The sequence below is a fragment of the Haliotis rubra genome, unplaced genomic scaffold (assembly GCF_003918875.1).
Source record: "Haliotis rubra isolate DU_JTF1 unplaced genomic scaffold, ASM391887v1 Scf139, whole genome shotgun sequence".
Taxonomy (NCBI): domain Eukaryota; kingdom Metazoa; phylum Mollusca; class Gastropoda; order Lepetellida; family Haliotidae; genus Haliotis; species Haliotis rubra.
The window spans coordinates 801,415-829,264 of NW_025765325.1; the positions used below are offsets into that span (position 1 = coordinate 801,415).

At 39.5% G+C, this 27,850-nt stretch overlaps 1 protein-coding gene across 1 annotated transcript; it reads right to left on the reverse strand.

Moving 5' to 3' along the window:
• On the reverse strand, window positions 1–27,800 carry LOC124268537 (G-protein coupled receptor 183-B-like). Its single transcript, XM_046703527.1, has 2 exons — window positions 27,583–27,800; window positions 1–2,595 (listed from the first exon to the last, which is right to left on the reverse strand). Exon 2 carries the CDS (start codon window positions 1,648–1,650, stop codon window positions 526–528), a length of 1,125 nt encoding a protein of 374 aa, XP_046559483.1. The 5' UTR covers window positions 1,651–2,595; window positions 27,583–27,800; the 3' UTR covers window positions 1–525.
• Window positions 27,801–27,850: the final 50 nt, after the last annotated feature.

Sequence of the window (27,850 nt, forward strand, 5' to 3'; positions counted from 1 at the left end):
AATAATGAACATACTTTATTCACTCGGAAAAAAAGGTACTTGTTTCGTTGTTCAAAAGTCAGCTTATTTTGTTCCTACAATAGGTAATGCATCACCACTGACCCCAGGTACTCTTTAGGGTAGTATTTAGGAGAAGACGGTATCATCTGTCAATGGAACAAATGCAGTTGTACTCATTCTGCAACTGTAGACAAAGCAGTTATTTAAGATCATATTCTTTTAACTGCGAAAATGCCTTTTTATTTTTTTGCAAAACGCACATAATCCTGCGTCGAACTTGCATCTATAGATTATGAGTGAGTATGGTTTTACGCCGCTTTTAGCAATATTCCAGCAATATCACGGACGAGGACGCCAGAAATAAGCTTCATACATTACACCCATATCGGGAATCGAACCGGGCCTTCGGCGTGACGAGCGAACGCTTTAACCACTAGACATCCTTCTATAGATTATTATAACATCCTCCCTGTACCGTTTCCTGCATATTTGCATTCACAAATTATAAAGGCATCACTGTTTACATCATCTTAATATTGCCTCCGTTTCTGACCCTCTCTTACAATATGTATTGAAAGAGTTGTTTTGCATAGGCGTTGATTTAAAACAGTTCGGCAAATACAACGATTTAAACACTGCTCTGAAATTGTCGCCAAATATCAGATACACTGCACAATGCACCGAGAAATTCAAATAGAACATGAGTTCAAACACTCTGTGGAGGATGATGTCGCACAGCGTAGGGGCTGACTTGTACAGGATCTGAGCCCACATCATTTTGATCCGTATCACGTGACTTGGTGTATGAAGCAAGAGAAAGATCATTGAGACAGCAAAGAGAAGCTTCGTAACTTTGGCTTCAGGACTTGTCGAATCCCGTTTCTTACGGCTTGATGATCGTGAGATGCCCTGGAACAATCTCTTGCGACGTTTATGTGCATTTATAGCACCGACCCCGATTCCAACATTCAGAAAAACCATAACGAGCGGGATAGCAAGGGTGAGGATCGAGTCAACATACGTCATGGCCATGACTAACTTTTCATACTCCTCGAAGGCAAGGCATTTGGCTCCGGTACTTTGATGAATAACGCCCGTCGTCCACAAACTGAAGCTATAAATCCCAATAGATATGAGAATTAACACCAGAATGGTGAACTTTGCACGCGTCACATTGCACCAGACCACCACGTGACCTGGAAGGGATACCCGGATAAAGTTCTCGCACGTGATCATGACGACAAACCAGACGGAGAGAAATCCACTGACGTATATAAGGAACACAGTAACTTGACAAACTCCCTGGATTGTAAAAGCAGGCACCTCAAGTCGGTTAAGCCAAACTATAAACAGTGACAGAAGAAAGCCAATGTCAGAGATTGATTTTCCAGCAAGATGTAAACAGCACGAGGTGCTCCTCAACGCTTGGCTGAGAAACGCTCCCGCTGCCAGAGTATTACCCACAAGTCCAACAACGCACACAATGGGTATCATGACAGTCTGAAACTTTCGGACAAATATGTACCACGGGTTATCCTGCAACGCTGCAACCATGCTGGAGTTAGTTGAGTTGAAGATGAGCATGTCGTCGATGTCGTCATTGACGTCGATTTCCAGAACGGTGAAGTCGGAATTGTTGATTGAAGGCATTGTGATAGCTGTGTCTCTCAGCACAACTGTATCGGTTTCTAAACCAAATTCATTGCGGCTTTGTGTCAGAATGTGAGAATGAGTCTTCCCAGAGATTTGTATGCAGATTAAGCTGACGTTTTGGACAATGAAATCATTAATTCATCATCGCGGAGCTCAGTTCTATAGAATGATTTGTTTTACATAATCAGGACTATCCGCACGGTATTGGTTGACGACGATACAAAAATATAACAAGTGAGACACAAACTGACGTAATTATCGCGAAAGAGGATCTACGATGGCAAGGCTTCAGGAACTGTTAATGATCTTCACCAAAATAACTACGCCTTTCAACCTCCTCGTATCACAGTTGGACAAGACACCTTTACCTGTGAAGAATTAGCCACATATTTCAGTCAAAAATGCTGTCAGAGCATTCTTCTGTGGAGCCCCCTGTTTCTTGTATCGATTGGAACTCTTACTCTGCGCTAATGTTCTATGGTATCATAAACTGTAAAGCATGACCCTCTTGTTTTCATCTTGGTGACGTTGTAACTCCCATATAGTTATATCACACAGCATCTTACTGACGATCTTGGAGCAGGGAAACTATTATCTCAACACTTTAATGAGAAATGTGATGCCTACCGGCTTTCCATTTGAAATTGATCTGAAACGCCAGAGGTGATTAAACACTCCGAACTCGATACGTCTAAGATGTTGTCAGATTGAGCAAAGGAGTCCACAAATCATGTTCCTGGTGGTGTTCATTGTACTATCCTGCTGTGCTCTCCATTTCCTTTGACGTAGTTCCTTCGGTTATTGATTGGCTTTAACTGTTGGTGCCGAAATGTCACCAATGTAGTCGTGATGACATGGGGTGTCAATTTCAGTACATCAGCATCTGAAGTTGACACTGATTAGGAAAAGCTTTTCACCCTCGGCAACGAGATCCATTACTATCTGAAACAAGACGATACCAATGATAATTATTTTCTTCATTCTTATCAGATATGGAAATACAAACTACACTGAAAATATACTTATGATACAATATGATATTTTCTATATACTATACTCATGGAAACGAATGACGGAGCACATAAAGTGTTCCTTTATTCTTTTCCAGGTTTCTTCACAAGGTATGTATTGCACTGTGGGTGAAGTTCTGAAATAAATAAAGGAACACTTGTACCTTCATGTGTTCCATTATTCGTTTCTATGAGTATATATTTAGAATGTTAATATGTTATAAATGAGTGAACAATGTGGTTTTACGACGAATTTGATACCATTCGAGGTATGTATCTGTGGACCTTTTTGGGGACTCCTGATAAATGTTCACCGGAGGATCTCATGCTCCGAGGGACCAGGTCGTCAATAATGGGTCATTATCAGGTGGTTGTACGTGAGCAACGTGTTATCACCCCTGGCCATAAAAACTCTATCCCCACACATATGTCGAGATACGTACATGGACAATGGACTCGCGAAGAACGGGATTAAAAGCAGCCTATGCTTGTCCTAAGTGGCAACTAACAGTAGTGTTGGGCAGGCAATGACTTGGTTGTAATGTTATCATATCCAAATTGCCACTATCGATGCTTATGATATTAATCACTGGATTGTTTGGTCCAGATTCGATTACTTACTGACCGCCGTCATAAGCTGGAATATTGCCTAGTGCATTCGTACCACGCGACCCAATACAGCAGCAGCTGGAACATTACTTACGTCAGCATTAAACAGTCATCTTCCACATCACAAAATTATCCTCATTTGCATAAAGCCTGCACATTTATTAACTGCATTTGTATAAACACGGCAACATTTCCATATCTTAACGCACATCGGCTTTTAAGTGGGTGAAGTCTGGCATGGTAATATGTTGGAGAATCACGTCAATTATTTGATTTCTCTCTCGGACCTGTGCAGGTCCGGATATGCTGGAGACCTGTGTTTCCTTCCGTCATTCATTTCAATCAATATTTAATGCAGACAGCATCGACGAAATCCTATGAGAAATATGAAAACAGAAATCTAAAATGTTTCTGTCAGCCACGGTACCATATGGGAGTTTATGACAAGCCATTTTCCGCTTCAAACCATTCCATGACATTTATCAAAGACAAACAAACGGTCCGCTAGCCTGATGATTTCTCAAGTGACCATTTCGAAATATAACGCAGTCATCAAATCAGCAAGTAAGTGATGACGTGTCATCTGGGGATATAATTGAACACTTGCGAGCGATCAGTCTTAGCAATAGGTAATGCTGGTGTTTTACAATGTATGTCCCCAATTCCCAAATTCATTTCACACTGCTCCACAGTGTAATGGCCCCCTTTATATAACCAAAAATAATTTTAAAATGCATTTGCAGATATGTCCCATGTACGCCACGTTGAAACCTGCTATCATTTTCCTGCACACTGTTCATTTTTAACTTGCGCATTTTCTCTATACAGCCATAAATAAACAAAAACTATGTTTGAAAAAAATGTTCCATGTACGCCATGTTGCCATCTGTTCTCATTTTACTGCACATTGTTTCATATTGTATTTGCTTATTTGTTCCACAAAACCATTGGTCATCATGAAATATCAATATTAAGCAAAGGACCCTTGAAGATCCTAGTGGGATTTGGTCTTCAGGAACAGACTGCCGCCATATTAAACATGTTTACATTGAGTTTTGCCAGCTGAAGGGCATACTTACTTCCTAGCTCAATTAGTATACGTTCCAAGAGATTACTGATTTGACATGGATAGATCGTATGTATCGTATTTTATAGTTAGTTTACGGCAACCACATTGACCATATGTCTATTTGCCATTTACAAAACAACAACAAAAAAAAGCGGTAGGCTTTTTGCAAATATCAGTGGAGCTCAAAGCGAGTTATGGTTTTAGCGAGATTTTCACATTTTTACCTTGGTTTTGCATTTGCGCTAAGAAACTGCTCAGTATTCTCCAAAGTTTCACTTCCTACATACTATATGACAACGATGACACTCTAAATGTCAAGAGGTCGCTCTAAGTCGCCCACGGTCGTTCTTTGTTCAAACTTGAATTTGGAAATGGTTTAAATTAGGGCTCAACCCAAATTGTAACCTGTATTTGGCCTGAACTTCCCCTCCCGGATATTCACGGAAAAGGACTTTGGTATTGGATGTGTATGTTTCTTCACATGTATTTAGTGTTAACTGTTCAGTGTTCATTTGAAAATGTGTGAAAATCAATGCAGCATCTATTCTTAAGTGGATATCCTTCTCGACATAAAGTGTTGCCCACATATGAACAACATTGTCATTATTCCAGTTACTACGTGACTTCCGACGATGTTATGAGGTGTAACACAATCCAACTTAATGTTTTATATCTCTTCTTTGTTACCACCTTTTTTCAGCTGAATGATCTATTTCACAATGTACACCAGAATTGCCTTTACGCAATGAAGAGGAAGCTCCCACACAATTTCAATCCCACAAACATCATTCTACGTGTATGTAGCGTGGGGTATAGCTCAACTTTCTATCGCTAGCTATAGGTCGTTGAATTGACAAAGGTTGAAGAATATACTGAGATAAAATAACTGGAAATGTTGATCTGAGTATGTTCATCTGATTTACTTTAAAGGTCACATGCAACGCAAAACACAACTTTGCAGATTCTGATACCTTTCGGTATGGACTTACAGTAACAATTTATAAAAAATGCCAGTTCAACTTATAAAGTTGAAAAATAACGCAATGAAAAAACCCCGCGAGTTCAACCAATTCACTAAATTCACCCCAGTAGGGGTGAAAAGTGGTTTCAACAGATGTGCTGCGCTGCGCTCATAGCGCATGCGCAATGAATAGGTTCGCGAGCAGGATGCCCGAACTATAAGGTCGTGAGCCGGAGCAGTCTAATCTCGATTGTGTACACAAACAAAAAATAGTAAATAATCTACTCGTTACATAAAAGAACCTTGTTAAGGATCTAAATCTACTCAGCTATGTGTCAACCAGTGAGGCGTTCGACATTTCAAGGCGGAAAACCTTCACTGGCGGTGAGTACTCGGAGTAGACTTTGATGTGAGCTATTTTTCTAATGTTTTGTTGATATTTCACAGGCGCGAGCTTTTATATATATTATGACAGTAGATTACCGATTTAACTGTTTATATCATTTCATATGACTATTTCACCACACGTTCTTCTTACCGAGTCACTTTCTCAGTTCGATACTTAAACGCAACGTCATTATTTAGCATTGTCAGAATTTCTAACTGTGATATAGATATGCCTCTGTCACAGACAAAACTCAATGTCTGTTTTATTGACACCTATGTGTCTGCCTGCCTGTCTGCTAATGACAATATTCAATACACAACTTCGATCACTGACCCCATGCAATTTGAACTTAACACCTATCAGGCTATACACCATAAACAAAACGCATTGATTTATGGCTCGTGCACCCGAGTTCTGTCTCTGTATTATGTAATTAAACAGACAGGCAGGTGTGATACTTGTACACATGACATGTTATGATGTCTGTTGACTGCCAAATGTTATACACAAAAAATGAGCCTGTATTTACAAAACCCAACATCTCTATACACACACAAAGACCCCTGAGTGTATCGGCAAATGAACCAGCCAATGAAAGCCTCCGTTACACTTAAGTGCACGCCCACCCGCTCTGACTGGGTTCGGTATCCCGGGTGCTTCGTTTCAAGGGAAGTAAACCCAAGTACAAAATATTGCACTTTAGATTTGCGATTGTACGCTTATAATTTATTTATTTGTTTTGTCATAATCAGCAATGTATATTATATGTCATGAATAAGTGATAATTGTGTTTTTATTATATATTTTTTTTCATCTGACCTTTAAAGGATTCTTTTGTCCAAGGGCGTTAGATTATTCTTGAGAATGAGGAGGTGATACAATGATAATTTGGGTCATTTATTTAAAATGGAGATTCTGTACAAATACATAGTCATACAAGTATACTATCCACGAAAATATACTGTTAGTTATCCACGCAGAATAGAGGTTCTGTAAATATAGGTTGATTCATCCTTGTTGGTGATTCGTGGGATTCATTTAAGAGACCGCCAGACAAATACCATTGTGATCAATGCCCTGGCCCAAATATAATGATACAAAAGTGGTATCTGGGTTTGTATAATATCTGGTTCTTATTAAAATACAAATTCTAGTAATTTCTGGTTTGAATTCGGGATCGCCAAATCGCATTACACAAAGCCATCCGACCGCTCAGCCAACGAGGCCTCCACAAATGGAAGTTCGTCAATAGGTTTACTAAAATACGTAGTGGTGGTGGTGATTTGGTGCCTCAGTGCCTCACTCAACCCCCAAAAGTGCAGAGTTTGTACTTCACCGAGAAACTGTGAATATAACACTTATCACATCTGACCATTCAAACGTAAAATATTACTCAGTTAGCACGGTATAAACACAAATTCAAATTACAAATTCAAATTATCAAATATTGATTTATTTAATTAAGTCTGATCAGCAAATGTATACTTCAGTATAGTGTAGTTGCTCAAGTATTTCTACAAACTATGCAGGACTCTAAAAACACTGAACGTTAATTTTCATGTTGTAATAAGTATTTTGCGATTCTGGTTGAGGAGCCTCAAATGATATATAGAATTCACTCATGTAAATTGTCTTCTGATATCAATTATATCAACACGAGTTGATAAAGTTACAAATATCCGAGGCTTGCCGAGGATATTTTTACTTTATCAACGAGTGTTGATATATTTGATATCAGAAGACACGAGGGTGAGATTCTATTTATCATCCAAAATCACTCTTCATTAATTTTCAATGAAAAATGTACATCTCTGAACATGGTACTGCCATTAGACTTGCAGTGCAGCGATGTCATAGCATTGTGACGTCATCAAGTACATGACGTCATAGCATTGTCAGGGCATTGTACGAAATCTACTGTCAAAACTATATCTCCTAGGAGATATCGTTTGATCTCACACAAGCAATATCTCCTGTGGAACACAGTTTGGGATGATAAATCCTCATACCTGCCAATTTCGGTCACAAGTTGGAATATGTCTCGTCAAAATCCAGACAATCGATTTCTTAAATATGGACAAAGGTACTGTAAGTCCCCATGGTCCCTAGTATGATGATCGACCTTCAGTTGTTGGCGATCTATGACCTGTTTTTATCTTGTATTGTCCTAATAGTGCCATTAGTTTTAAACTTCCATACTAGTGTTAAATCTGATTGTGATATTCTAGTTGTTTTACTGTCCTTCGATGACAGGTTTTATAATATACACATATTCCATTTCATTGTAAAATGTTCTCGTCACGATATGGCTGAAATATTGCCGATGTGACGTTAAATATTAACTCACTCACTCACTTAAATATGGAGCTAAATATATTGAGCCACGTATAAATCAAGATAAACATCTTCCTAAATGTTGAGCCACGTTTAAATCAATATAAACATCTTTCAAAATATGAGCCACGTGTAAATCAAGATAAACATCTTCCTAAATGTGGAACACGTGTAAATCTAGGTAAACATCTTCCGAAATATGGAGCCACGTAAAACACTGACTAAATATCGTCCTATATGTTGAGTCACGTACATTTCTAGATAAACATCTTCCTAAATGTTGAGCACGTCTAAATCAAGATAAACGTCTTCCTAAATTTGGAGCACGAATAAATCTAGATAAACATGGGGCATGTCATAATCAAGATAAACATCTTCCTGAATGTTCAGCGTTTAAAACTAAGTAAACAACTTCCTAGATATAGAGCAACGTCATAATCTAGATAAACATCTTCCTATTATATGGAACAAAGTCTTTATGTAGAAATGTCCCTAAATACGGAGCAAATATCAAGAAAGAAAATATAAGAAGTGTTTTGTAAAGAAGAACTCATTATGTATGGACACTAATTTTGTTAAAGGTTATCCGGGATTCTTTCCTTTAAACCACTGTGTTGTAACTTGGGGTATCCAGAAAGGTCCAAAGCTAAATTGAAAAAAACAAACCACACGTGTTTTTATACGAGAGACTTGGTTGGCAGGACTTATATAATCTGTAGATTTATGCATTACATAGCACTGTTCTAATTAGCCTTACTAATTATGAAAAAAATGGAAATTACTAATAGAATTGTATCTCTGTTTGTGACCAAAGTCCAAAGGTCATAACCCTGTTGTATAAATATAAACACTAACTACGAGCTGTGATCCATCGCCATTCCGACTTATATGGACGTCCAATTGCCATAAATAGGCACTGTCAATAACGTTGCCATGATGGATCCCCAAAGGTAGCAATTTGGTTGGAGTAATAAGCATGGACTGGCGGATGTAGTTTGGGTCCTTTCTCACATAAATGTTCCTAGTTGGTGGTCTGGTTCACATGTCGCAGCATCTGTGTTATTACGAGCGATTTATGAAAATAGAGTTCCTGGCACTTGTGGTACAGAGAGTGAATCATTGAAATTATCTATGTACTTATTACTTAATTAACTACATGATTAGGTATAATGTGATTTGGTAGAAATAACACTGAACGAATGTTACAGACAACCTCTAAGCATCAGTGCCGATTTTTGCGGTGTGTCATGTTGGACGTATGAATACCATGTTTTTTATAAAAAATGCCAGTTCAACTTATAAAGTTGATAAATAACGCAATGAAAACAACCCGCGAGTTCAACCAATTCACTAAATTCACCCCAGTAGGGGTGAAAAGTGGTTTCAACAGATGTGCTGCGCTGCGCTCATAGCGCATGCGCAATGAATAGGTTCGCGAGCAGGATGCCCGAACTATAAGGTCGTGAGCAGGAGTAGTCTAATCTCGATTGTGTACACAAACAAAAAATAGTAAATAATCTACTCGTTACATAAAAGAACCTTGTTAAGGATCTAGATCTACTCAGCTATGTGTCAACCAGTGAGGCGTTCGACATTTCAAGGCGGAAAACCTTCACTGGCGGTGAGTACTCGGAGTAGACTTTGATGTGAGCTATTTTCTAATGTTTTGTTGATATTTCACAGGCGCGAGCTTTGTATATATATTATGACAGTAGATTACCGATTTAACTGTTTATATCATTTCATATGACTATTTCACCACACGTTCTTCTTACCGAGTCACTTTCTCAGTTCGATACTTAAACGCAACGTCATTATTTAGCATTGTCAGAATTTCTAACTGTGATATAGATATGCCTCTGTCACAGACAAAACTCAATGTCTGTTTTATTGACACCTATGTGTCTGCCTGCCTGTCTGCTAATGACAATATTCAATACACAACTTCGATCACTGACCCCATGCAATTTGAACTTAACACCTATCAGGCTATACACCATAAACAAAACGCATTGATTTATGGCTCGTGCACCCGAGTTCTGTCTCTGTATTATGTAATTAAACAGACAGGCAGGTGTGATACTTGTACACATGACATGTTATGATGTCTGTTGACTGCCAAATGTTATACACAAAAAATGAGCCTGTATTTACAAAACCCAACATCTCTATACACACACAAAGACCCCTGAGTGTATCGGCAAATGAACCAGCCAATGAAAGCTTCCGTTACACTTAAGTGCACGCCCACCCGCTCTGACTGGGTTCGGTATCCCGGGTGCTTCGTTTCGCGGGAAGTAAACCCAAGCACAAAATATTGCACTTTAGATTTGCAATTGTACGCTTATAATTTATTTATTTGTTTTGTCATAATCAGCAATGTATATTATATGTCATGAATAAGTGATAATTGTGTTTTAATTATATTTTTTTTGTTGCATCTGACCTTTAAAGGATTCTTTTTGTCCAAGGGCGTTAGATTATTCTTGAGAATGAGGAGGTGATACAATGATAATTTGGGTCATTTATTTAAAAATGGAGATTCTGTACAAATACATAGTCATACAAGTATACTATCCACGAAAATATACTGTTAGTTATCCACGCAGAATAGAGGTTCTGTAAATATAGGTTGATTCATCCTTGTTGGTGATTCGTGGGATTCATTTAAGAGACCGCCAGACAAATACCATTGTGATCAATGCCCTGGCCCAAATATAATGATACAAAAGTGGTATCTGGGTTTGTATAATATCTGGTTCTTATTAAAATACAAATTCTAGTAATTTCTGGTTTGAATTCGGGATCGCCAAATCGCATTACACAAAGCCATCCGACCGCTCAGCCAACGAGGCCTCCACAAATGGAAGTTCGTCAATAGGTTTACTAAAATACGTAGTGGTGGTGGTGATTTGGTGCCTCAGTGCCTCACTCAACCCCCAAAAGTGCAGAGTTTGTACTTCACCGAGAAACTGTGAATATAACACTTATCACATCTGACCATTCAAACGTAAAATATTTACTTACTCAGTTAGCACGGTATAAACACAAATTCAAATTACAAATTCAAATTATCAAATATTGATTTATTTAATTAAGTCTGATCAGCAAATGTATACTTCAGTATAGTGTAGTTGCTCAAGTATTTCTACAAACTATGCAGGACTCTAAAAACACTGAACGTTAATTTTCATGTTGTAATAAGTATTTTGCGATTCTGGTTGAGGAGCCTCAAATGATATATAGAGCATCTCACCCAAGTGTCTTCTGATATCAATTATATCAACACGAGTTGATAAAGTTACAAATATCCGAGGCTTGCCGAGGATATTTTTACTTTATCAACGAGTGTTGATATATTTGATATCAGAAGACATGAGGGTGAGATTCTATTTATCATCCAAAATCACTCTTCATTAATTTTCAATGAAAAATGTACATCTCTGAACATGGTACTGCCATTAGACTTGCAGTGCAGCGATGTCATAGCATTGTGACGTCATCAAGTACATGACGTCATAGCATTGTCAGGGCATTGTACGAAATCTACTGTCAAAACGAGATATCGTTTGATCTCACACAAGCAATCTCCTGTGGAACACAGTTTGGGATGATAAATCCTCATACCCGCCAATTTCGGTCACAAGTTGGAATATGTCTCGTCAAAATCCAGACAATCGATTTCTTAAATATGGACAAAGGTACTGTAAGTCCCCATGGTCCCTAGTATGATGATCGACCTTCAGTTGTTGGCGATCTATGACCTGTTTTTATCTTGTATTGTCCTAATAGTGCCATTAGTTTTAAACTTCCATACTAGTGTTAAATCTGATTGTGATATTCTAGTTGTTTTACTGTCCTTCGATGACAGGTTTTATAATATACACATATTCCATTTCATTGTAAAATGTTCTCGTCACGATATGGCTGAAATATTGCCGATGTGACGTTAAATATTAACTCACTCACTCACTTAAATATGGAGCTAAATATATTGAGCCACGTATAAATCAAGATAAACATCTTCCTAAATGTTGAGCCACGTATAAATCAATATAAACATCTTTCAAAATATGAGCCACGTGTAAATCAAGATAAACATCTTCCTAAATGTGGAACACGTGTAAATCTAGGTAAACATCTTCCGAAATATGGAGCCACGTAAAACACTGACTAAATATCGTCCTATATGTTGAGTCACGTACATTTCTAGATAAACATCTTCCTTAATGTTGAGCACGTCTAAATCAAGATAAACATCTTCCTAAATTTGGAGCACGAATAAATCTAGATAAACATGGGGCATGTCATAATCAAGATAAACATCTTCCTGAATGTTCAGCAACGTTTAAAACTAAGTAAACAACTTCCTAGATATAGAGCAACGTCATAATCTAGATAAACATCTTCCTATTATATGGAACAAAGTCTTTATGTAGAAATGTCCCTAAATACGAAGCAAATATCAAGAAAGAACATATAAGAAGTGTTTTGTAAAGAAGAACTCATTATGTATGGACACTAATTTTGTTAAAGGTTATCCGGGATTCTTCCCTTTAAACCACTGTGTTGTAACTTGGGGTATCCAGAAAGGTCCAAAGCTAAATTGAAAAAAACAAACCACACGTGTTTTTATACGAGAGACTTGGTTGGTAGGACTTATATAATCTGTAGATTTATGCATTACATAGCACTGTTCTAATTAGCCTTACTAATTATGAAAAAAATGGAAATTACTAATAGAATGGTATCTCTGTTTGTGACCAAAGTCCAAAGGTCATAACCCTGTTGTATAAATATAAACACTAACTACGAGCTGTGATCCATCGCCATTCCGACTTATATGGACGTCCAATTGCCATAAATAGGCACTGTCAATAACGTTGCCATGATGGATCCCCAAAGGTAGCAATTTGGTTGGAGTAATAAGCATGGACTGGCGGATGTAGTTTGGGTCCTTTCTCACATAAATGTTCCTAGTTGGTGGTCTGGTTCACATGTCGCAGCATCTGTGTTATTACGAGCGATTTATGAAAATAGAGTTCCTGGCACTTGTGGTACAGAGAGTGAATCATTGAAATTATCTATGTACTTATTACTTAATTAACTACATGATTAGGTATAATGTGATTTGGTAGAAATAACACTGAACGAATGTTACAGACAACCTCTAAGCATCAGTGCCGATTTTTGCGGTGTGTCATGTTGGACGTATGAATACCATGTTTGACAAAGGCATATCATGTTTAATATGGGTATATAGAGAATCTCACCCAAGTGTCTTCTGATATCAATTATATCGACGCGAGTTGATAAAGTTACAAATGTCCGAGGCTTGCCGAGGATATTTTTAACTTTATCAACGAGTGTTGATATATTTGATATCAGAAGACACGAGGGTGAGATTCTATTTATCATCCAAAATCACTCTTCATTAATTTTCAATGAAAAATGTACATCTCTGAACATGGTACTGCCATTAGACTTGCAGTGCAGCGATGTCATAGCATTGTGACGTCATCAAGTACATGACGTCATAGCATTGTCAGGACATTGTACAAAATCTACTGTCAAAACGATATCTCCTAGGAGATATCGTTTGATCTCACACAAGCGATATCTCCTGTGGAACACAGTTTGGGATGATAAATCATGTTTGACGTGTGTCTACCGTGTTTGACATGGTATTTCATGTTTGAAGTATGAATACCATGTTTGACAAGGGAATATCATATTTGATATGGGCATATCACGTGTGACGTATGACTACCATGTTTGACATGGTATTTCATGTTTGAAGTATGAATACCATGTTTGCCATAGAAATATCATGTTTGACAAGGGAATATGACGTTTGACGTATAAATAACATTTTTGACAAGGTGATATCATGTTTTAATGTATAAATGGCAAGTTTGACGACGGAATGAAGAACATGTTTGATGATGAATCCGATGGCGGCAGATATGTGATCATGATAACTAAAATCAAAGGGACAATGTGTGACATAACTCTATATGGCTGCAGATATTTACCACGGCGTGGTATTGTAATTTGATTCCTTATCCCAGGAACAGCAAAAGTGAGCATGCACCCATCCCCAGTAATAGTATAGTATGACCAGAAATTATTGCGAATTTTAGGAATATGTTTAATTGGATTCCTAGTATAAACAACCTTCACCAACTATCAAGTGCTTGGTTTCATTCAAGAGAGAGAACTCTGTTAATCCTTTTTCATTAGTTTGTGAAGAGTTATCCCCCTTTGTTTACTTGCTAGCAGACGACATTTTCAGTGATCCTGAGTATGGATGATTTAGAGAAGAGGAACTTGATTTTAGAGTATTATAACAAGGACATCAGATCAGCTAAACTGATTTCAAGTAGAACAGGCAACCCTTTGTCCACTGTTTATCGTGTTTTGAAAATTATTGCAAATGGATATGGCATTGAGCACCAGGGAGGCGCAGGTAGGCCCAGAAAATTAACTGTCGGTGACAGGAGGCGGCTTGGTATTCTTGTTTCTAAAAACAAACGAAAGAGTTTAGAAAACCTAAGGCTGGATATGATTGATAGAGGAACTGTGGCTGTCTGTAAGGAGACAATTAGAACTGAGCTGCATGCAATGGGTTGGCAGAACAGTCGAGGAATTCCATCACCGATCATGAAACCTGAACAAAAAGGAGCGAAGGTTGAACTGGTGCTTACAGCATAAAAATGTTAACTGGGACAATGTGATTTTCTGAGATGACAGTTCTGTGTGGCTGTTTCCTAATACACTGAAAATCTGGACCAAACAAACTGAAAAACCTTTGTATCAGCGCCCAAAGTACAGTCCGAAATTTAACGTGTGGGGTGGCATATGTGTGTTAGGGGCAACGCCCCTCTGTGTATTTGAAGGGAATATGAACAGTGAGCGGTACACAGATATTCTCGAGGTACATTTACTTCCATCTGCTCACGTGTTCTATGGAAGGTTTTGGATTTTCCAGCAGGACAACGACCCAAAACATCGTTCAAAGCATTCACAAACCTGGTTTCGGACCCAATATATGACATTATTAGATTGGCCAAGCTATAGCCCTGACTTAAATCCAATAAACAATGTTATGGGACTTATGAAGGAAAGTATCAATAAGAAAAATCTGACAAATATTGCTGAAATGAAAGAAGAGGTGGTCCGATATTGGGACAGCATGGACCACGACTTTCTAACTTCTTTGATCAGTAGTATGCCCCGCCGCATTGAAGCCTGCATTGCTGCCCATGGTGACTTGACAAAATACTAACTGTTCACCTGTCTTTGAATCTGGAGTTATGTTCTGCTAATATTCACATTTATAAATATAATACGTGAGTAATGAGTGAAAAAAATAAAAATCTTTAAATTCTCTTTAATTTCTGGTTGTACTGTATAAGGGTGTTATTCAGTAGTGAGAAGAGTACAAACGGTCAAAAACTTGTTCCAACTCCAAGTTGAACTCAAATTGTGCCTTTTTATTCTTGCAGCGGTTAGTATTACGGCAACTATTGACCACTGGATACAATTATAGACAAGGTTTATAGAACATGTATCCATAAAAATAGATCCTTTTGCGTTGATTGCTTTATGCTGAACTTTATGGTCCCCGGGGATTCCGGGCTGGAACAACATCCCTTGTAACAAGGGGCTAATGTAAATGGATGGTACTTTGTGGCTTGGTTGCGTGATGGATGGCGTGTCATCGTATCACGATTGCGTAGGACGTGGTAGTCACTCCGTCCACATAGGTGTTGCTGAGAACACTATGTACACTATCTAGGATGGAGTAGGACGGCTTTGCCCAATTTGCCGTACATCAAAAAGATGACAAAGTGGAAGCACTACAAGGAGTTGGTCGATGGTTAGGCTTTCAAATGACACTCAACGTTAAACAGATCAGATGGTGTGTTTATCATCAATATGGTATAGAATAAACGAGGTGAAAGAAACATGCACGAAACATACGTGTAAACAGATTTCACGCTGTTTCAGGATAGTCGTTCATAATCCAGGCGTAAGCCGACCATAAGAAAAACACAACCGACTGTTATTTTCTCTTACATATATCAACGCGGGTCAGAAAAGGTTTGGTCGAGTTTGTGTAGTATGTATACAGTAATATCCAATTTTTTGAATGTGAAAAGCTGCGCTGTCTCGCGGTAGAAAGGTGTGCTGTAGCGACTGATAGATTAATCGGTCAATCGATCGATCTCGCTTGCGTCAGCGATTATCGATGAGCTCGGGAGAATAATCGGTATCAACAGTAAAATTTAACATCAAATTAAACTTTAGAGTGAGTGAGTGAGTATGGTTTTACGCAGCTTTTAGCAATATTCCAGCAATATCACTGCGGGGGACACCAGAAATGGGCTTCACACATTGTACCCATGTGGGGATTCGAACCCGGGTCTTCGGCGTGACGAGCGGACGCTTTAACCACTAGGCTACCCCACCGCCCCTAAACTTTAGAAAGTATGTTTCTCGTTGTTATGTTTCTTAAAAGAAGACATAAACAACTGATGCAGTTTCCTGATGCGTAAAACTGCAATGAAACAACATGTCTGCGTGTCTCAAGAGAAAGTATCCTCTTTCGTCTTGACCATGTTATTAATCGGTGCGTGTTTTGTTTTGCACAAATGTGTGAAGCCCATTTCTGGTGTCCTTAACGATGATATTGCTGTGATATTGCTAAAAGCGGTGTAAAACCACACTCACTCACTCACTCATTTACACAATTTTATGATTGTGTCCTGTTATTGCTGAGTAATATGTATCGGATAATACTAATACTCCAGATAGATTCGAGATGTCTTTTCCAAAGCATGTTGATGCAGTTAATTGCAATGATGTTTTATATTCAAGCAATATCACGGGGGATACCAGAAAATGGGCTTCACACATTGTACACGTGTGTGTGTATCATCAATATGGTATAGAATAAGCGAGGTAAAAGAAATATGCACGTATCATACGTGTAAAAGGATTTCACGGGGGTTTTTCAGCATAATCATTCATAATCCATACCCATGTGGGGAATCGAACGCGGGTCTTCGGCGCGACGAGCGAACGCTTTAACCACTAGGCTACCCCACCGCCCTGTCTCCTTGGAGATATTGGCTGTTCGCACACATCTTTTGGTAAGGAACCCATATCACTGGTATCAAACGTGTGATATCGAATTTCAGGTCCAAGTTGATCTTAAGTCAAACTATGACGGACTACGTTCCTGATACGTGTTTAGGGATAGATTAGGCGTGCTCTATGACACCTGTGTCAATTGTATGATTTTATAGTGTTGACAGATATTCTAATGACCAACCTAGTTTTAATTATCTTCTTTTCTTTACCGATCCATAAGTATGGCGTCACAGAGGTAAGCAGTAGGTGAGGCTGAGGTCATGCACAACCGTTGTGTTGTGCATTATTGCGTCACCATGACCGTATTAAATAGAAGTTATCAAATAAATGTCGATTCGATGCTAAAACGGTGCGAATCTAGAAGGCAGAGCTTTCCCTCCTTAGATTCGTTTTGAAAGACAAATGGTATCTGACAGCCCTGTTGTAATCTTTTTATCTCACCCAAACGATATCTCCTGGAAAGATCAGAATTTGTGGATTGTGCAAAATGTGCATGTTATCCAGACAAAAGTCATATCGACGCTTGCGAGGACAACACCATTTTGTTTAAAGGAAGAACTGCAGTTTGAAAAGTCTGATGTTATGCATTCGTTAAATAAGCAAAACGTTTTTTTCCGAGGAAGGTGTGTTTGCAATGTGTATGCTATACTACTTGAATAGTATCAAGGACGTTGGTCGATAGTCGTATCAGTAAGCAATACATGAACGTTTCAGTATGTACCATTATTCGAGTTACCATATTATAGTGAGAAAGTGATTATGACTCTGCGCCGGTTGTAACAACATTCTAGATACATGTATATAAGAGGCAGGGGACACCAGAAATGGGCGTCACACGTTGTATTCATGTGGGGAATCGAACCTGGATCCTCGGCGTGACGTGCGAACGCTTTAACCACTAGGCTACCACTCCGCCCCTTTTTGATATTATATGCTAAGCCCGTATGACTAAAGTATTCATCAGAATGTCTCCTTTGTTCTCTACCATGTTGTTTAAAAAACGAATATACACGTGGGTGGTTATATTTTCTCTACTTTAACCGTGCAGCGAAAGTTAATTGTTGACCAACGTAACAACCGTCACATGTAATGACGTCAGAGTCAAGAAAACGCTTAGCGTAGCTCAAATTGAAATGCATTTATGTAATTGTTATTTGACGCTGTCGTCGAATGTTTCACGTTTCAGCTCTAAGAGTATATCGATTGCGTTGATCATACATGAATCTGAATATTGTGGTTATGGTTTTCGGGAAAAATATAGCAAGCAGATTATATAATTGTGCAAACGTTGAATCCTAGTGTGGGTTGTGGTATCGTTATTTCAGTGAGTGAGTTAATATTTAACGTCACATCGGCAATATCTCAGCCATATCGTGACGAGAACATAGTTGATATTGAAATGGAATATATGTATATCATAAAAACCTGTCTCGTTATTTCAGCCTGGGAACGGTAGTGTTGAACTTTGTAACTAGGCATAAAATTATATTAACGACCATCATGGTGATCGAATAGAAAAGATAAGCATTATCATGCCATTTATACAAAACATGGGCATAAATAATGACCTTATGTGAAGGGTGTTATTAAATTTGCATGTCGCGACTTTCATTCCATCGATTTTGTGACTACATCAGTCGTTGGGAAATATACTCAGGTCTTCACAGCTCACCGTGGATTTCAATACAATGCCAAGCCACACATAGGACTCGGGACAACCATTTAGAACGCACATGTATTTTTGTCTCTGACAAATAACCTTTTCATCAACATCATTTTTCAGAACATCAAACTTGTCCCGCGGAGTATTTGCTTGTTATTGCAAACCAGAGGAATAACATTTCTTTTCAGGATTTTCGGAAAAAGCCAAAACCCAACAATGAGTAAAATGTGCACAAATATGCACAGGGCTTGGCGTGACCAACCGATTGGTGGAATCGGGCCAATTCTACCACCCTTCTAGGTGAAGTAAGGGGCAAAGTGGTGTGTTGGGCAAAAGGAACACGATTCCAGGCTCCCAGTGCCCTCAACCACCAGACTCCGGTCCTCCACCGGCACAGGGGCGCAACCCACGGCAAACAGGTTGGTGGACCAAATATGCCCCCGGGTCCACACTGGGGGTTGAAGAGCGCTTAGCGTTACCCAGCACCCACCACGAAGAGGTGGCTCTTCACGGGTGCGAGAATTACTTGACCGAGGGAGGGCATGGTATGCGTGAACTAGACATGCGTGAACCGGTGATCGTGACGTCACTCACTAGCTAGGCTGTCTGGTCCAGACTCAGTGTTATGCAGCACACCGTCATTTAGCTGAACCGTTAAACAACAAATAAACAGAACATACCATGCGTGACGAATCAAGTTCCTATTCGATTTTGGAGACGTTCGCGTGTTCTGATTGATTATAACTCAGAAACAAACTTTATCAAAAGCATGGATTGATTTTTGTAAAAACGTTGTGAGTGGTTACGTGCTTACAAAACATTCTTCTTTGTAGTGTGTTAGTCTAAGATACACCGGGCTTTTAATCAGATTGGGTTTTACACTCAATAACTCTGGTCACACAGTTTTTGTGCGTCCTCTACTGGATTCCTTGTTTGGTCCCTAGCAACATATGATGCTCGTTATAGTTCAGGCCTACCATACAAACGGTGAACAAATCATCAAATCTGAACTCATATACACAAAAACAGAACAAAAATCACCAAAATAGGAAAATAAACTGCCAAAACTGCAACAATATCCTCTAAAATAAGACAATACATCTGTAATGGAAGACTAATCGTTTGAAATGGAAATAAAACTCGCGTATCAGCTACAAGAGCGCGCGAGAACGGACGCCGAGCGTACAAAACGGCATTCATAGCATCCCAACACGGCAGTCAAAGCATCCCGAAACGGCATACAAATCGTCAAAGATGGCGGCGAGGGGGAGACGAATAGGCTTTGGTACATAATGTGTTTCGTCACAATGAGCCTAATCTTGAAAATTTGATATCGGGATGTAGCGCATCAACCCCCCTATTGAAGTAAGCTTCAAAGCTATGTCCATACTTCTCAGTGTCAGGCTTGCAATTCCGCACAATGTGGTCCCTCGTTCGACCGAATAGGATTTGTTCTCAACATGCCGTGCTACTGTTTCTCTTCAGTTTTGTAAATAAAGTATTCATATCATCACATTCAACATTAATATATTTTAGTGTTTTAAAAACTGTGTTCATTCTCAGACTCACTGAACATAATATAATAAAAACATAATGTCAGAGGCCTAGGCGACAAAATACATCATAACTCAATCGAAGATCCCTTTTCAGCCCGTCACACAAAACAATACTTGCACTTAGAATTCTACACACATTGTACACAATGATTGAGCTGAGGTCACCTTTTTGAAACGCGGTGGTGGTATATTCAATTAACGAAGAGAACCTTTTCTGGTTGTAAAAAAATATGACATTGATGACTTTGGAATCGTGTGTATTTTTGTTTTCAAATGAACTTTATATTGGCATTTTCATAACATAAAAAAAACCCAGTTAAGCTGTCAAAATTATTATCACAACTAAATTCTGTTAGGCAACGCGATAGGACCGAGAAGCAGAATTAGTGGGATATGGTAACCGCTCATTGCTGCTTAAAGTTATCGACAACAGTTTTTAAATGCGTCTGAAAACGTGGCGTCACATTCATCAATAGGGATTTTTAAACGAATTATGTTGGACATGTAAACGTAAGCTTGTTATCATTTTGGAACTGTAAACACGCGCAGTTACCCAATTTCCACAATTTCGTACTTGCCCTGACGTCAGGCAACGAGGTCACAACGTAGTGACGTCGCAATTCGAGGACGTAGCGGCGCCATTTACGTGCACAGTTGCTATTAGCAGCACTGAACCTCTCGTAGGATGGCAATTAATTCAGTTGTTGTTGGATACACTAGGCTTTAAGTTAGACGATTTGACTTTCGTCTGTGATTTAAGGCTTTCCTGCGTCAGATGGATGGCAGATGGACTGAACACGTCATCACAGCAGGCGCCGAACAGGGTAGTTAGTGCCTCGCAGGGAGCACAGAAAGACATATATCTGCATCACGGCCATCAGTGACACCTTTGGTTGGTTGGCAGGGTAGCCTAGTGGCAAAGGCGTAGCCGCCAAAGACCCGGTAAAGGCGTTCTTGAATTGAGAAAACCTCATGTCACGCCAAAGACCCGGTGACTGTTAGGTGCAGAAAATGTGACGGTGCACCGAGCACCTCTGTGACGGTGCACCGAACACTGATAGCCTCATGTGACGTGATAGCACGAGCACTGATAGCCTCATGTGACGGTGCACCCCTCATGTGACGGTGACGGTGCACCGAGCACTGAGTGACGGTGCACCGAGCACTGATAGCTCTCAACGGTACACCGAGCACTGATAGCCTCATGTGACGGTACACCGAGCACTGATACCTGATAGCCTGATAGCCTCATGTGACGGTACACCGAGCACGGATAGCCTCATGTGACGGTGCACCGAGCACTGATAGCCTCATGTGACGGTGCACCGAGCACTGATAGCCTCATGTGACGGTGCACCGAGCACTGATAGCCTCATGTGACGGTACACCGAGCACTGATAGCCTCATGTGACGGTGCACCGAGCACTACACCGAGCGGTACCGATAGCCCCATGTGACTGTTCACAGAGTAAAGATAACTTCATGTGATGTTTTACAGAGTGATGATAACCTCATGTGACGGTACATCGGATAGAGATAACCTCATGTGACGGTACATCAGATAGAGATAACCTCATGTGACGGTACATTGAGTACTGATAAGCTTATGTGAGGGTTCACAGAGTAAAGTTAACCTCATGTGACGGTACATTGAGTACTGATAACCTCATGTGACGGTTCACAGAGTAAAGGTAACCTCGTGTGACGGTATATTGAATAAAGATAACCTCATGTGACAGTACACCGAGTAAAGTTGACCTCAAGTGACAGCACACTGAATACAGAAATCGTTATGTGACCGAGTCAAGATAACCACATGTGATGGTACACCGAATACAGGTACCCTCTTTTGATGGTACAGCTTCATCACGGCGTTCACGCTTTATGTGGGAAAAAGCCAAAAGTGATGCCTGTGTTTAACACTTTTCAGAAACAAAACAGCAACGGTATTACGCTGAGATACCCCGAAACATAACCGGGCGATTAGGGATCGAACCTAGCATAATTGTTTTCTGGAGTTTTAAAGGGATGCGACTTTATTCAACTAACCTCGTTAATATACTGAAATGCAAAAGAAACGCCGCAATATTGGAAATGACATAAGTATCAACGGAGAATTTGAACCTATTTTTTAAAAATATACACTGGAAGTTTGTTCCAATATTACGACGTTTATTTTGCCTTTCAGCACATTAAAACAATGTAATCAGTTTATTTTGTCCGGTCATTTATGCAGATGTTTGTTTCTGATAAGATATATATTTACTTGTTTATTTTGCAGAAAGCAGCTTCAAACATTTCCCACTTTCCCTCTTTCCTTGCAAATCGAATGAAATTTCGAGACGGATGTCAAGTGTTTATAATATAAAATAGAACTCCGGACGGTAGATGTTCGGTGTAGTCATCCGAATTGTAAAAATATGAACAAATGAAGCATAGATTCTGAAAATGCAATGCACATGATAGTATTCTAGAGGGAAGGTTGTGTTTCCACATTAACAACAAATATCCATTGTGTATAAAGGTGCTTAGTGAGTTCCATGTTATTGATGTTGCTGTTGCATGTAATGCATTAACCGTTCCAGAAACACCTCAGAGCAAGGGCTGCTGGGAATATGCTCTGTGTGATTAATGGCAGTGTCTGGGGAGATAAGACACTGAGCTTCCATATTAATATAGTATTGACATGGAAATGCTCTCTGTTTAGGTGGTCTTCAGATGTCGATGGGACGTGATCCATTAGTTGAGTCGTAAAGGGTGTGTGTATTGCGAATGCAATCCTATATCATACAGTCTTGATCCTAGCTAGAATTCGGGATTCACTGGTTATCAGCACATGTCCAGGGGGACCGCCTTCGTGGTGTAGTGGTTAGAGCGTCCGCCCGAAGAGCGGAAGAAGCAGGTCGCGTCATACCAAAAGACGCTAAAATATGGAACTTGTTGTTCACTGCCTGGCGCTTGGCATTAACGGGTACAACAAGGACTGGTCGGCTCGGAGTCAGTATAATGTGTCTGAGTGGGGTTCGTGCTTAACTGTGGCATGGTATCTCAGTGGGCTAGCACTATAAAACCAGCTTCAGTCTGGGCTAGTACAAGCAGCCACACATACACACGCATGCACGTCGTCATATGAGCGAAATATTCTTAAGTGCGACATTAAACCCCATTTCACCTCACCTCACCTGTCCATGGGTATTACAACGTTAAGAATCGACACAACCTTTGGCTTTATACTAGGAGAGGATTTGGCACACTTGTCTGTTTGAAGCTAGTTCGTCCTTATCTGACTTACCTTTTCATTTTCACGGTCATTCTTCAATCAGCAGTTTTGAAAAGATAAAAGTCCCAAGACAATGTTTCGATAGAACACATGCCTATCATGACCTAAAATGTCACCACATCTACGATATATTGGGGCGGTGGGTAGTCTAGTGGTTAAAGCGTTGGCTCGTCACGCCGAAGACCCGGCTTCGAATCCCCACATGGGTACAATGAGTGAAGCCCATTTCTGGTGTCCCCACCGTGATATTGCTGGAATATTGCTAAAAGCGGTGTAAAACCAAACTCAGTCAGTCAGTCAGTCTACGGTATATAAAATATGCAATTTCTCTCTGTGTCTGCTGAGTCAACAGAAGGTTACCAGTCACATTACTATATCCTCCTTATGGATACAGGCACAGGCGACGTTTCGACACAGATTCTAATTGTCTGGTGACCATTTGCTTGACAACGACGTAAGAATCTATGTCGAAGCGTCGCCTATACAGAATAAAGAAGTTGTGTATCCATAAAATTGCCCTCATTCTTCACCACCTCCACTTCTAGAATGTCAATCAAAGACGTTATCTCCGTGGTCCAGTAGATAAAGCAGTTGCTCGGCGAGCTGAAGGACGGTGGTTCTATCCCCGATGGTTCTATACTTGTTATTGCCCTGACTGCCTTGGTCCAGTAGATAAAGCAGTTGCTCGGCGAGCTGAAGGACGGTGGTTCTATCCCCGATGGTTCTATACTTGTTATTGCCCTGACTGCCTTTTGACATGCCGATCGCTATATAACTGCAACGACCTTAACGGCAACGTTTAACCCATGTTACTCGATTTGATTGATTGACATTTTTAGAAGTTGGTGATTAACAAGAAAGGTAAAATAGTTTATGGATGTGATCCATTCCAACTCGCCCCACTGTGCTATACTTGTGACCTGTCCATTGTTCTCACAGAGAACGTGCCACATTCTAGTTTTATAGTGAGTGAGGTAATGAGTATGGATTTACGCCGCTTTTTGTACTATTCAAGCAATATCACAGCTGGGACAACAGCAATGGGCTTCACACATTGTACCCATGTGGAGAATCGAACCCGAGACTTCAGCGCGACTAGCGGACGCTTCAACCATTAGGCTACCCCACCGCCGTTTAAATTGTATAAATGCCGTGTTCCATTTGGTCGTTATTGCTTTGTAATCAACAAAACGCTAATACTCCAATGCGTAAGCGGGAGTAACTCTGTGCTTTGTTAGTGATGACAAAGATTGAGATGGCAATGAAAATACGTCCATGGTGTGTATCGTAATACAATTACATATTGCACTCGATGATCGAGTATGTCAATTATTGTGTCGTGGCCTGAACAAAAGGTTACTCTTTTTAAACACAAGAAAACGAAACAACACAAAACCGAAAAAATCCCGAAAAACAGACACCACAAGTGCGTCAATTATAGAACAACTATTCATTATTCTAAATATAAAGAAGGTAACTCAATTATAACTCTTTGAAATCTCCGGCTGTATGCCTGGCATCGCCATGCTTACTTCTCAAAAGAAGAGGCGTAGCGTTGAACAAACCCGCTCAATACACGTGAAAGATATACCTACGCACAAGGCGGACACGTGCTGTATTACAAGTTTTATTATATTTTGTTTTAAAAGATCAGTGATAATGCACTGAGTGAGTGAATGAGTTTAGTTTCACGAGGCGTTTAGCAATATTCCTGAAATATCACGGCGGGGGACACCAGAAAGGGGCTTCACATTGTACCCATGTAGGGAACGGACCGGGTCCTTGGCGTGACGAGCGAACGCTTTAACACCACTAGGCCACCCCACCGCCTGTAATGCACTTGAAAGGTCCGATGTACAAGAGGTCATAGAAACAGCAAATGTTTAAAGGGCATTGTGCTAAGATACTACTAATAAGAAGAAGCGGATCCTGGCAGATAAGAGACACAACTCTTCAAATGCATTTTCGTCAGTATTTTCGCTATGATTTTGGAAGTTCAATGCCAACACGCGACAGAGTTTCGCTAAACACAATATTGACTACTTTGTACATAATTAAATGTCAGAGCGTGTAAAAACATATTTCACATGTCAGTCGTATATATGTTGAAATAAGCGTCGACAAAATAGATTTAAGTACTTGATATTAAGTATCGAATTGACAAACCGATTACGGGAGTAATTGTTCCGCTATCGAAAGCAAAACATCCAGTTTCGTTTACCATGGATATATTCGAACAGATACTGTCTGCTTCTAAACGCCCTTTGCGTTAATGACGTCTTAGTATCGTTATCGTCCAAACCTTCCATAGGTGAAATATTTTTTGGGGAAAGCGAACAGCTATCCTTAAATACCGCAGTAATGCAATCAGAATGCTCTGCGGAAAATGTGACGTCATGTGTTATCATGACGTCACAATAAAATGACATCATTAATCATGGTCATTGATCTGAATAGATATCAAAGGAGTGAAGCCATACTGTTTACACTCAAGACAGTGGTTATTGCTGATAAGAAGCAGAAACACAGGGATGATTTCAGATGATAAATACTATCTTGCCATCTCCTATTCCAAGCACACATATATCACAAATTGGCATTTGTTTCTTGTCAAAACTCGTTGATTTATTGATCTTGGAAGACACTGGGTCGAGTTTCTCTTTGCAGAAGTGGTACAGATATTGATTTAGTTGGTAGACCGCTAAATAATTGAAAACAAAAACAAATGTTATCAATTGGTTCTTGGTTTGTTCTACATAAGAAAGATGGTTCAGAAAGATGGAAACTCGTTTTAACTAGTTTATGCAATACATAAAAATAGGCTTTAATGGAATATTGTTTTTGTGTGTTCAATCAGACTCGATAATGACATTGTTAATCAGTTTTGTTAAATTCGGTTGATTTGGTTCAAGTATGGTTATTAAATCCATTTTCGCTTCTCACACACATGACGAAAGACAACGCGAATCGATTACGTATATGCAGCAGTTCCTGCAAATGTCAAATGTAAGAGACAGTTTTTCCGTCTCTGCATCACGACATACATTTTTCACTCTAAATAAGGAATCGGATAATTTGTGTTTCTTCTGTTTCAACACGTCATGTAGTCCTTCGAACAATTTGTTGCAAAAAACAGAGAATCGTGAGTCACAATTATTTTATTAATCAATTCATTTTAAAAAGATCGATGCTTGCAGTGAACGTCGTTCTTTCTAAATTTGGGGTTTCGAAAGAACATGTGCATTATACACAGATAAAAGTAATGAATATGTCCCCGATCCAGTTCGTACAACAACGTTTTAGTAAAAATACCTCATGTGCACTCCCAGTTATATCCCACTGTGCAATATTGACTTACAATTGAAACTGTACGGTGACATCTATCCTATCGTTATCAAAGCAAAATCCCTTCAAAGGGCAATTATAGAACTGCACGTATATCACTACTAAAGTCAGGCATTTACAATATATAGTGTTCTTACTGTCTTATTACTTTTACTACAGTATCTGGAAATGTGCGGTATAGTATAACATTCCGCATGACATCACCTGTATAGCAGACATCATCATCACCGATCAGATGTCTCTTCATCTCTTTAACGGAGTAGATTAAGCAGTAACCAGTCTCATATCAATGAATGTATTCCGGAAAAATTTAGATAAATGCCACGTTTCGCGACTCCAATGGCTCAAATTTTTATTGCGTCAGACAAATTTCATTTAATCATTTCCTTTCATTCAGATCATTGTAGAAATCATACCACTGGGAATTGACATTGTGTACGCATGTGTATAACGTTTTAACTTCAGAATATATTGAAGACATGTTTTCATCGAGGTTACCTTCACGAGACATAAATAATTTAAGTGTTTATTTCTGAATGTATCGGAAAGACTTACCTTCAGTTGATTATTGGTTCTCTTGTGATAAAATGTTCCGCACACACTGGCACACCTCTACTGATATAGATTTCTGAGCTGGCGACAGTTTCAAAAGCTACGTCCCGTGCAGTGACAAGAATGAAAGCTCCCAGCCCCACGTCTAGAGCTGATTGTGTTGTCTGTTCACTCTATGTTACCTAGGAGGATCCAATAGCCAATCACAGTGGTTGTTACAAGCCTGCGTCAACAAAGGTCGATCGAAGCAATTAGTTCCGGCGCTATTTGA